Source organism: Falco punctatus, assembly GCF_963210335.1.
Source record: "Falco punctatus genome assembly, chromosome: 14".
In the NCBI taxonomy this organism is placed as follows: Eukaryota; Metazoa; Chordata; class Aves; order Falconiformes; family Falconidae; genus Falco; species Falco punctatus.
Window position 1 is genome coordinate 11,589,625 of NC_137594.1, and position 13,187 is coordinate 11,602,811.

At 48.3% G+C, this 13,187-nt stretch overlaps 1 protein-coding gene across 4 annotated transcripts in view; it reads right to left on the reverse strand.

Annotated features, from left to right (window-relative positions):
• Positions 1-13,187, reverse strand: part of KCTD15 (potassium channel tetramerization domain containing 15) — a 221,981-nt gene that overhangs the window by 13,179 nt on the left and 195,615 nt on the right. For all 4 annotated transcript variants that reach the window (XM_080365034.1, XM_080365033.1, XM_080365036.1 and 1 more), the window contains one exon: positions 4,279-4,423. In XM_080365034.1, the coding sequence (XP_080221160.1) occupies positions 4,279-4,423 (145 nt within the window). The remainder of the gene's footprint in view (positions 1-4,278; positions 4,424-13,187) is intronic.

Genomic DNA, 13,187 nt, shown 5'->3' on the forward strand with positions numbered 1-13,187 from the left:
GCCACAGGAGCTGCAAGAAAACATTTCCATGCTGCTCACTTTTGTAAGTTACCAAAGGCAGATGCAGACACGCATCTTTCTAGATCTATCCAGAAGAGGCACGTTTCACTGAAACGGGCACAGGAGTAGCTGCAGGGTGCTAACTGCCTAGCACAGTGGCAAAGTGCACGCAGTCTCACAGAAACAGCCCCAGAGCAGCCGGGTACAGCTTCTGTCCCAGGGGTACGCTGATAAACGCGTACAGCTGCTGCAGCACCCCCCTCACGGAGGGTCCAGCCCTGGCATCGGTGCGTGTTGCTGAGCGGCAGGCAGTATCCCACAGCAGATTCTGTACAGTATCCAGGTTCCTTGTGCTGCAGGACTAATGATGCATCTCTCATTTCTCCAAAGGATTATTTCCCTACCTTCCCAACCTCTTTAACAGCAGTGTACTTCATGGCAGCACAGCCCAGAGTCAAGCACTGTGTACGGGAGCTAATGGAGCTGACTGTGTTTAGCCAAGGAAAAACTGTTTTACTCCAAAGGTGATTCCCACCAGCCAAGGTCCTTGCTCACGAGCAGGGTGCTCCCTGCTACACTAAAGGGCAGGTAGACAGTCCAGCCTCTGATTTTGCTGTAAAGCACCATAAAATGCCTTCATGAGCTACCATGAGCCTTCAGCTTCTTGCGGCTGTTTTAAGAACTAGTGGAGAAGTTCTGTCAGGTCACCCGGAAAAGGGAGCAGATAGCCAGGTGGGATGCACACAGCCTGCTGGAGTGCACACAGCACTCCATCCACAACTTCTGGACAGCATTTAGATCTCATAGCAAAGGTAAACAGACCCTTCAAAGATGCACCATTTTGCCTTTCACAAAGTAATTTTCTCCTCATGATTCAGTAGAAAAGCTTTTTTTCTGGTGGGTTTCACATTGGCTAAATTCTGCAGTCCCCTCTGACAGGGGTGACATCTTCCTGAGGTGGAGATGGGAAGTGTGACTGCAAAGCCAGCTGTGCTGCTGCTTCAACGTCAGTGCCAGTGGGTCCGTAAAGATCTGCTAAGTACAGGCAGAGACAGCCAACAGAAACTGTAAAACCATGTCTCCCGTGAACCTGATGCTGTTCTCTCAGTACTAAAGAGGCCCTTTATTTTTGTATCTGATGTTGACTCCTGAACAGGCTGAAATGGCTCTTTCCACCCGTTTTTCACTTGTTATTCTTTGTTACACGAAACAACAAACTGTCATCCTGACTCAACATTTCTTTTATATTTTAGCGCTGTGAAGCTCTGACTCCTGGCTACGAGAGAAAGTTGCTCTCTTCTGCGACGACAACTGCGCCATTTGCGAAGGTCAGTTTGAGAGCACTTAAAATTAGATGCAAGGACACTGATTTTAAAACGATAGTAATGAATTAGTGTGTTAGCCTTGTGGTTCTAGTGCTCTGTAATCCATATGAAACTCAAATATCCTGTGCGTTTGTGCTCCTCCCCTCCTTAAGATGGAGCAGTAAGATATCCTTAAGATAAGCAGGGAGTGAGTCTCATGTAAGTAGGTACCATTCGTCCTGGTTTTGCATGAAATTATGTATTGGCAGTGAAGGGGACAGATGCTGCTCATAAATCTCCTCGGGAAGCACCTCTGATGGCAGGAGGAGATCAAGGCAGAGGATATTTGGGCTGCAGAGGAGGGGCAGCTCCTGTGCCAGCCACCCCTGACCCAGCAGTGGGCAGACTGGGGCATGCTGGCTCCATGCTCAAGGACGTTTGATGCTCAAGGTGTTGTGGAAGTGTAGGAACAGGGAGCTGTAAGCAGCTCCAGGCTGCTCGCCATCACCTCGCTCAGCACGGGCTGGCTGCAAGGGAGAGCTGAGCCAAAGAACGCACAGTAATTTCTCGGCGTACTTCATGTGGCTTAAAATCCCCCAAACCCAGGAAAATTATATGAACTATTAGAGTGTTGCTTTCAGCAGGGAGACCTGTCAGATACTAAACACTTTCAAGTTATGGCTTATTAGTAGTTGGAAGGGTAATTAATATTCACTGTAAACACACCAGTCAGACTTGATAATAAAGAACCACTAGCCTAGGAACACATACCCCACTTTCTCTGCATTTCAGTGTTAACTTAGTCTGAAAACAACACTTAAATAGCAAACACAATAATGCTAGTGCGGTACTAACATTCCAAACTTTCCAAAATAACCATCTGAGCAGCAATTCAAGTTGAAAAGCAACTTGGCTAAACCTTGAGGCTAATAAACTGCTTGATTAAATTAAGGGGTAAAAACTAATAAATATTCAAAACACTTGATAATGCTTTGTTTGACATAAAGAACATTTAATGCAAGTCTCACTGGAAAACCTGTCAGGTTTTATACCTTAAATAGAGTTTTGCATTTAGAAACACCAAGTGATTCCATTTGCTGCCTTTGATTATTGTCTTCTGTCACTTTAATCACGCTGGTAAAATTACACGATTTCTGTGAAGTCAAATCCGTTTACAATGCAGTTTTAATATAGCTTTGCAGCGCATTCTTCTATGCATTTTTATTTAGCTACTCCCTACCTAGCAATACTTTGCTTTGTTCTTGAGCCCTCATTAGCCTGGGGTTTGCTCTAAAGCTCTCCCAGGGAGGAACTAAATAAAATACAGTTAACCCTATGCAAAGAGATGGTCTGGAACAACGGACTGAGCCTGGGCACAGCGCCGGCTCTCCCGAGTCTCTCCCAGCCCTGCCAGCGGCTCGCTGTGCAGACAAGTCCTTGGCATCCACCAGCACTCTCACCTCCAGGCTCTTACCAAATCCTGCTGGTTTTGTTTCACAGCACCTCTGAAATCTGGATGCCAGCTGGGGCCATGATCAGCCCCAACTACATCTCTTCTGCCCTCTCTTCTCACACCTTCTTGTCCCACTAGACTGCCCCAAACACTGCTGCTAAGGCATCTCTCCGGCAGTTCACCGGCTTCTCCATCCTCTCCCCTTTACTTGATCCATCTTACAATCCACAGGGCTGGGCTGGGCTTCAGCCTCACTCCAACCTGCGCGTTTGCTCTCATTCTCTACAAAGAGCTTTTTCTCACATGCCCCACTGGGTGCTCTGGCTCTCACCCTGCCTGGTGCACCCCAACCGCAGGGCTGCCGCTCCCCAGAAAGGCCAGCGCTCGGGACAGCCCTTCTGGCCAGGTGCTCCAGCACTGCCCATGAACGCCAGCACTCCTCCCTGCCTGGGACTGGATGTGCACTCCCATCGCACACCGTCTCTGCTCAGCGTTAACTGGGAGCGCTCCCATGCTGGGGTCAAGTACTTGTCACTTAGGTAAGAGCGGCTGAGGAGGGGTTTGCAGCATGCGGATCAGCTGTACTCCAAAGCCGAAGCCACCACAGCAACCACACGTCTGGACTGATGCAGTCTTGCCTACCGAGTCCAACGTGCAAAGCGAAATCTCACTGCACAGCACGGGAACCTTCCTCCCCAGCAATGCTGCACATCCTCTAACTGAGCAGATCCCCATCGCCATCCCAATTTATTCATCATTTCATCCTGGAGTTAGTGCTTTTGTTGAAACTTGTCATCTACAGTTTGGGCACTTTTGTCTTCTAATTTTCATACATAAGGATGACAATGTTGCAAGTTTTGTAAGCGCAAAGTCAAATAAACAAGGCTAGGAGGAGAGCGTTTAAACAATCAGGACTTGCAAAGCCACAACCAGCGCCATTATTTCACAGAAAACATGTATTGCTCCTTAAAAAGCCCTCAGTAAATTGCGTCTTCCAAGAATATTTTGACATTCATAAACTGTGTAAAGATTGCTTCCTGAAATCAAAGTATCTGCATCGGTTACATCTAACACAAATCCTCGTGGGCTTGTTTAAGGGTGTTTCTTTTTTATACCAACAAGAAAAAGATTTATACAATTTAAGTCCTCTAAGTATCAAATTTAAAATATTTCTTCCAGATTCTGAGCATTAAACCCTGGTAAGTGCTAGTTGCTGATGTTGCTTCTTAATTGTTGTTATACCCTTATAAATAAGCTAAAAATGTGAGAAAATACAATTAGTTTAGAAAAACTGATTTAGCCATAAGCTTCATTGTTTAACTTTTTATGGTATCCATGACAACAATTGGTCCATTTATTAAATAATAGCATCCCTGGTGTAATACACAAGTACTAAAAATCCTAACAATAAACAGCAACATTTAGTTAAGTGTGTTTAGGTCAAGTACACAAACCAACCTGCACCAAAACAAATGACAGAATGGGAGGAAAAAACAGATTGCAGACTATAGCTTTCCTTACCTTAAAGTCATCTGGGAGCAGTAGCTTAGATGTCCTTAGGAAGCTTAATATATATCTGAAAATTTCACCATCTCGATCAATGAAATAATGTTGTTTTAAACTGTCCAAGACAATAGGCTCTGTGCCATTAAACAGACGACTTATTCTGAAAAAAAGAAAGAAAAAGAAATGGGCAAAAGAGACAAAATCTCATTATACCCTCAGGGCTTAAGAACATCCAGCCAATTTAGCTGCATCAATTCAATGTGCATAAGGTAACACAGTATCTTAATTTGGTGACAAACAAGTGCACAAAGACAGATGCCCCAGTCGTGTGCGTGCACCACACGCTCGCACACGCGGAGCACGCGTGCAGGCGCACACACCAGCAGCAAGAGCCCTGCAGCTGCCCTGGCACTAAGCTCGCGCTGCCCCAAACCAGGGCTGCGAATCAGGCCCACGAGCCCACCAAGAAAGTGCCTGTGAAACGCCCACCCGCAGCTGGCAGGGGAATCCTGGTGCGAAGGTGCACCGCCGGCTGTTACAGACCCCTGCCCGCCATCTCCTGCTCACGGCGAGCCGAATGGTTACTCGGAGACGGGATCCTGGCCACAAGCTTTTCCTCCAGCTGGGCTGTCGTTTTTGATCAAATGCCACCAAAGCCCTTCCGTGCTAGAGGAGAGGCTGCCCATACGCCGAGATGAGCCGTACGGACCCCTCGGTGGTGGGTAAGCGTCCACCCAACGCTGCATGCTTTGGCAAACCGGCAACCAATGGCCCGTGCAGCATCTGCAGCACTGCCTGCGGGACCAGTCCCACCACCAGCAGTCCTGGGGATCAGAGCTTGGCAGAAGAAAGCAACGTGGCCAGTCTTTTGTAAGCAAAGGAAAGGAAGCGGGACCTATGAGACTGGGGGATCAGCTGGTTACCGGACCAAAATACCGCATCAGCTACATCACTCCAGCTGTCTCCACGTCCTGAGGAGCACGCTCTGCAGAAAGCAAACCGGGCATCTGCCTGGCTGCTGTTCCTCCCGCCCTTCCCCTCCAAACGCCTGGCTTCTCTCAGAACGCTTTGTCTTCTCATGAGAAATAACCCAGCTGAATATATGTTCTTGAAAGGAAAATCGCAGGAGACAGACAGCAACGACCTATTAAGTAATTGAGTCCATCTCTCTGACAGTGCAGCATTGTTCCCAACTGCAGAGTGTCTCGTGTTTCAAAGTCAAGTCTTAAATAACCCTGCCAGTGAGGACTCCTCCATTTCCCAGAGAGACTATCCCGCAGCCTGCTGGATTTCACTGTCAGGCCGTCCCTCCGACTCGGCCGTGCAGTCCCCTGTGTGTCCCTTGCTGAGACCAGGACAGGGCTTTCCCCCGCCGTGGATAACAAGCTCACCAAACCCTGCCAAAGGCAACGTGGTGCTGCTGGCGAACGCCACGGCCTCGCCGCCTCCTTCCTTCCAGCATCACCACCGCACCCCAAGCCTTCTGGCCCGGCAGCGAGGGGAGCGGATGCGAGAGACCCGAGCCCATCCGGGGAAGGCAGGCGCCCACCCCGGCGATGGGAAGGGGCAGGTTCGCTGCCCCACGGCCGCCCGCGGTGCTGGTGCCACCGGCTGCACCCCACGCCGCTGGCTTTGCCTTGTGGGTTCATGCAACACGGTGAGATTTGCTCTCCACAGCTGCACCTCGGTCTGATCTTCTAACTTGCTAATTTAGTTGCAAATTTAATTAACATGCCGTTTATTTCTAAATTAACTGTGGAGATATTAAATAAAACTGGACTTAGCAAGTCCCCACTGAATTCAGCTAAAAATCTTTCTGCCCTCTTAAGCAAGCTCCAGGTTTTACTGCCTGCTCTCGTGTCTGTGTCAGCATTCAGCTAGTCCAAGATACTTAGGAGAATAATCAAATGCTCCCCTAAACCCTAAGTGTAATGTGTTTACTATTTTTCTTCATCCTCTAGCTTTTCCAATGGTATCAGAGAACACCATCCGGTTCATGCTGCAACATTTAATTTATATAATCCCAAGGTTCGGTAAGCCTCCAGTAATTTACTATTTTCTTTTTCATTGTTATTTTAGGGCCATTTGCCCGAGACAGTTATATATGTTGCTTTGTATAGTGTTAAATTTTATTCCAGGAATAATTTATTTCCTCAGACATGCACATGAGCCAGTGTGCTGTGCCAGGTTAGACTGAAAGCTGAGGAAACACTGAGAGAGCAACTTAAGGCTCAGTATGGTGCATTTATTGAGTAAATTTGCGTGGCTATTGAAGGTTTTGAGATCTTACACCCTAAGCACACCGGGCTGTATCTTAAACCTCCTCCCCTTCGCTGCCCTTTCCCTGTGAAGTCTGCAAAAGCAAGGCGACGGCTGCTGTTCGGCTCTGCCACGCGTATGGGGGAAGGTTTGCCAACAACGACAGGGTGCAGGGAAGACAGGGTACAAAATTTTAATGGGCCGCTCTTTAATGTAGTGAAGCATTTTTTTGGTAATGAAAACAAAACATGAATTTTTAGGCCTTTGTGGAGTGCCCTGAGCTGTATTTCTTCACCAGCAAAATTACTGCTGGGGAAAGAAACTTGCAGAGTGTTGAAAGACTTAACTGCCACCCCAAAAACAGAGTGATGAATAGTTCCAAGGATTTATTTGACATTTTAGGGGGCTGCTATTTTCCAAGAACCAACTTCACTGCAGCATGTTGTAACGCTGCATGCAGAAAGCGCTCCTGCTCCTCCCTTCTTGCCAGTATAAACTGTACCTGCACAAAGTCCATCAGAAAATGCAACACTGTGAGAGCACCAAGTGAACTCAAATGGCAGCTTCAAAAGGAAAGTTTGCCTGACAGGGTTACTCATCACATGTGAAGCCATGGAAAAGAGCACGGTGACCAGGGGCAGCTCCACAAGCCTCACCGGGACCCAGCGTGTTCAGCGGATGGGTCTCGGGTGGCCAGAATGAAATGCCGCACACAGAAGCACGGAAGCAAAATGCGCACAGGCTGTCAGAGAGCCGGCAAGTTAGCAAGTGCCAGGGGATAGGAATGGTTTTGCACTGTGCAAACTTGTTGATTTTCAATCAGAAATTATGTCCTAGTCTGGCTGGCGGCCTCAGTAAGCTGCTCCCTCCAGCACCCTGCCACGTGATGCGAGTTAAAGTCATGGGGAATGGCTGCAGCTCTCAGACTGGGCAGCAGTCACCCTGAAAATGGCTGGGTTTGTAAGTGGTCATGGTGCCCAGTACTGTACTGGTGGACAAATTGGGTACGGGTGTTTTCACTTGTTTATGGCATGTGGGAATGGCACTTCCAGTGATGCTTGTGAAGAGGTGGGAGGCACAGGAAAACAGGGGTGAGGCAAAGAGAACCGCACTTGGATCTTACAGCCATGGGTGAGTCTGTGCAATCAACCCCTCTTCAGCATTCCCACCTTTTGGAAGAGATTCATCACTTTCTAATTCAAGAACACTCTTAAAACTTCTGTCCAAGATTTAATTTCCAGACAGGGAGCACAGCAAGCCAGCATCAACCCAAGTAGGTGCAAGCCTAAGGATGGCAAGCTTGCCTTTCCATTGCTTCCACCTCCCTGGCCAGGTCCCCCTGTGCTCACACCACCTTCCCAGTGCACGGCTCTTCCCAGCTGTCTGTTCCTCCTGCCCTCGCGGCAATATGCTCTTCCCTGCTGCCTGGCCACGGCTCTGCAGCGCTGCCCACCCTGAGCCTCTCAGGGCCCCTGCTCCCGGCCACTGCCGCATCACGTCCCTGCGGAGCAGAGCCACAGCGGGGCTGGTGTCCAGCCCCCGGCTTAGTGGGTCTAGCTGGCACCTTGAGCCCCGGCTGGATGCTCTTCCCTGCTCCTCCCAACATCCAGAACACAACCTGTTGATCCTATTTCTACAATTTCTTTGTGCTTCTGTTGTTTCTGCTAAAGGCTTTTACATTTTCAATAATGTTTTGCCAAAACGCCAAGGGGCGAGTTTCTAGCTTTGTACCGATTTTACTATGATATTAAGATCTCCTTTTATTAGATTAAAAACAAACAACGCAGCCAGCCAACCCACAAGGACAAGAGCGCCAGTAAATTCTTTTCTTAGTTCCTTGGGCAGGGGAGGAAGCCGTGTGCAAGTACCTACAGCCAGCTGCTGCTACCTGCACCCCCCGTAACGCTGGCCACCGATTTTCTTTCCAGGCAAGCTCCCTGCAGCGTTTGTCGAGATGGGAGCACAGAGAGGGCCCGCAGGGCAGGACTCCAGCCCCCACAGCAGAGCTCATGGCACACCATCGCTTTCATAAACTCACCCAACTCCATCTTACAAGGAGCCAGGGCTTTTTGCACCCCCAGCTCCCTCGGGAGCACCCTCAGTCTTCCCAAGATCGTCACTGAGCGCAGCCACGGCTCTGCACATCACATACCGCTGTTGGGGGGTTTAACAGCGCCTTGGGACAGGAGAGTGGTTTTATGTGGGGAGGGGGGGTGCTGCTTTCTGGTTTGGGGCCAGTTTAGCCATTTTCTTGACAGATCTTTTTTTGAACAGAAAACAGAAGTTGTTAATAAATCTAGTTCCAGAGGCTTTAAGAGCAGCACCCAGTATTGTGGGATCAGTGGGACCAGCAGCAACCGGGGCTGTAGCAAGCAGCAGCGGAGCCCACCACCCCCGAGCCCCAACACTGGGGGGACCACTGGATCCCATCCCCCCCCGGCCACCCGCCCAGCCAGTGCAGCGACACCGCGTAAGTAAAACTCTCTATCACAACATTGCACTAAAAGTATTAATTTAAGTAATTACGAGATTAATATTTAACCATTCAGTGATATTTTTGTCATTCATAATTCAGTTGTTTACATTTATTAAAAATTGATTCTGTAGACACTTTTTCTGCCCAATGTCAAATCAGCAGGGAGTGCACATTTCAGCAAACTGTCATGAAAATGCGTCTCTTTCCTAATTTTATGGGAGGAGAGGAGAAGAAGAGAGACGCTGCTGTCTGTGCATCCTGCAAGCGCACGGGCCTGTGCTCTGCTCGGTGCCCTCCGCTGCGGCTGCTGCTCCTCCAAGCATCCCCCTGCTCCGCTGGGCACAAATGCACAGGGGAGCCGACAGGAGCTCTGCAGCTCTCCCTGCCATTTACACGGCAGCCGTCGGTTGTGCTTGGCTGTTGGGCCTCGCTGCGGAGCTGGAGGAGGCAGCGGTTGTGGGAAATGCCACAGAGAGGAGGAAGAAGGTTGTTTAGAGCCAGGACACCGAGCATGACCTGAAACTGCCCCGTAGGACATGCTAGCAAAGCGTCCCAGGTGTATGAGCAGAGTCCACTCGTTGCCGCTGAGCACAAACAGTGCTGCTTATCTCTTAAATATTTGCTCAGTGTGGGAAGGATAGATACTGTTATCTGCCTGAAGAGAAAAAATGCTGCAAACTGGAGCAGAGGTGCTTGACAGACCAGAGCACCTTATACTGTGTCTGGCACTGCTGCCCGCGTGGCTGTGTCCCTTAGGAGTCTGTCACTTGTCCCATCACAAGATAGTAACGCTGGGAAAGAACGGTGGGAAGCGTCGGAGTGGCTGTGCCCTACCCAGCCCTGGCGTGCCCGGAGCCAGCGCTCTGCTGGCACTGCTGCACCCCAGCCACAGCAGCACAGCCTGGGTGGGCAGTGGACAGTGCTGCCAGGTCTTTACAGTAGTCGTTTTTGTATTTCCCTTATTTTTACTGTAAAACTGAGAGGGTTTGTGCACAAGTTCCTAGCAAAGCAAACTGTAATGGAGAAAGCACCTGCAGCTGCTTTCCCCAGGGACGTATGTTAAAAACACCCAACCCACCCGAAACGCAGGCAGGGCTGGCCAGAAGAGGACAGGGGTAGCCCAGCTGAGCAGCAAACAGGTGTCTTCTGCCTTCTGGCCCGATGGTTGGTAGGAAGGAGGGATGTTAAAATACTCTCTCTGCCAGGACACATGCTCCCTCATGCCCCATACAGCAAGGAACGTGGCTAAAGGTTGCATCTGGCTGCAGTAAGTTTTCTGATCTGCCTCAATTTAAAACTTCAGCTATAATTAGTGTGAAAGTCCATAAACAAAGCTGTATTGTATGGTTATACTGTACCTTCACACCCTGCTACCTGACCGGTGATTTTAGGCCTTTCTCCAATTATGGGAAAGCAGTGCTAAGGAGAGGCACCGTCTGAGCGCAGGTCTGCGACCTGGCTGTGCTACGCTGCAGGAACTCAGCGCAGGCTTCGCCCTCACGGCTCTGCCACAGTTTCCATTTTAATCAAAGGTAACGTCTTGACCACCTCAGACTGCTTCGGGCGTACGCTTGGCTTGGAGGGTGTTTCAGCTGGGGAGAATTTTGTTTTAAGCATCTTTTAAATCTTTCATTTGTACGGTGATGGGAAGAAGTGAGGGTAGGGGGGAGAGTCTGAGTCTTAAACTGAGGGTATAAATCGTTGCTCTGCAAACTGAAATCCAAGCAGTCATGGGTGCTTTGGACTGGTTCATGTGCCTGCATAAGCAGAAAGGCGCCCCAGAGGGGGGTTCTGGCACAAGTAAGCCCAGATCAGGTCCCGGCTTCCAGTCCCAAATGGAGTGCAGGCATCGAGCCCGCGGTGGCAGGCAGGTCACCGCTCCGTGCACGCTCGAGCCACTCCAACCACTGGCTCCTTCCCCCACCACTCCTGCAAGACCAGGGTGAGCATCCTACATTTCAGCAGGGCAGCCTCAGCCACTAGCATCCTACAGGCACTGCCTGTCCCCATACAGGCATTGCCAGCTTCACACCCTTCAATCCTGATGGCACAAGTGAGTGACCCGACACTCAAGTACAAAACTGACCTGTGAGAACCAAATGGAGATAATAAAGCCTGTGACCCCAAAGCCCATCTCTCGATTTTTAACAAGAAAAGAGCATCAAGTAGTACAGTCTGATCTCAGCAGAGGGATGGAGGAGGTAACACAAGGTAACAGGTTTATCCATCTCCAGTTCCTGTAACCTCTTGTTCCTGCCTTCCAATGCTGATCCTGGAATGCCATCAGAGGTTTTTGAGCCATATGCTCACTTTTCAGTGCTTTCGAAGGATATTACGGTCATTAACTATTAAGTACCTGAATGAACGGCAGGATCGATTACCTAGATTTAATACTTCATATTTTGGTGTTCAGGCCAGAATATCTCTTTTTTCAGTAGATCAGAGCTAGTCTATATAGTACCAACATGTATTTTTAAAAGTCAATAATCCGTAAAGAACATTATCAGCTACCACGCAGAATCATTCTTTCAAAGTTTTGGAAGGATTTTTTTTCTTTTTACTCATCACTAAAAAGGAAAATTAGGTATGTCATGGATGTTGTAGTTACAACAAAGGCATGGACAATTATGTTTTCAGTTCTCTGTTACTATCAATTAAAGTCCACTGAAGCAACAGGTAATAAACCACTGAAGTGGAAATTGCCTATTACTTTCAAAATGCCACAAAGCATTCACAGTAAAGATAAGAGATCTTACAGCTCTTTCTCTTCCACCTGTTGTTAACAGCCTATCTCCGCACTTAAGACAAAGTGGTGCGTGACTCTGATATATAATTTCATGGAAATATATATGTATTTTTAGATTTTTACACATGACACTTATTTTTAATTTGTAGAGACAGCATTGCCTATACATAAGCTAGCAGTTAAGACAAGAAATTGGAAACACTAATCCCAGGTAGCGAAGCCAGTGTCTTTTCCTGCATTAAAAAATTCTCTTGGTAGCCAAGAGCCACCCTGGTCCTGCATCCATGTGGCCAAGCATCCCATCAGGTCTTGAGGGAGGAGAGGAGGAGTGATCAAACAATTGCAATGAGCAGAGCAGTGACTTAAGGGAACTGAGGCTCCCATGAGCTTTCCTTTCCAGGCTTTTCATTCACACCAGCTTTACAAGGGTATTAACCCTAAGCCCTTCACTTCATCGGGATACTGGGATTAGGCCCATCAGCACTGGCCGCTCATCCCAAATTTATCAGCAGCATGTTTGTTCGCCGGGGAACTGCTTCTGCCACCCATCTCGCGGGGAGCCAACAGCTCAGGAGCAAAGCGCTGCCCAGCCATAAGTAACAGTGGCAGGATCCAGCCCTTCGCCAGGATAATGATTTTGTTTTCCCTTATTAAAGTAGCGTTTGTATATTTGAGTGTGTTATTTTAACAGCTATAAAAAGACTTCACTAAACAAACAGTTTCTAGTATGTTAACTGCTGTATTACGAATTCTTTCACTGCATTTGGCGTATAACCACATTTATAGGCAGGGTAAGTAGACACATACAGGCAGAGCAGCACTCATTCGCTACACACATCAGCATCCCACCACGTTTATTTAAGTTGGCAGTCACGAAATGCATTTGCTGTGCTTAACAACAAAAAAAATGTAACTTTCAAATATAGGTACAATTTGCATTTCTCCATTAAAAGTTCCCTACACGCCACTGACATGGCTGGTTCATTCTTTGTAACAGAGACAGTGACAAACGGCCTCCCATTATTTTTTGATGCTTAACCATACCGTGTGCATTCATTTAGTCTGGCTGAGCTGCTCTGGAGCAACCAGGAGCAGAAGAGAGGCCTTGACCACAGCGGGTGTGCAGATGCATGGCAGCCCCGTGCAGGCGGAGAGGCTGCAGTTACTGCAGATCAAGATAGGCCAGTTCTGCCACCCCTGCTCCTAACAAGCAGCAACTACCTGGGGAGAGTGAGAAGGGCAGAGTCTGGCTGACTTGCATATTTTTAATAAAAGTAACCAAATCATATTACAATATAATACAAACCCTCAAAACACAGAACTTGGTAACAGTAGGAGCCAAACACATATTTTCTTTCAGTGAAATATGCCCAAGTCCAAGTAACTACACAAAAGTTCATACATTGTAGGGAATACCTATCGATTTGGGAATTCCTCTATTTT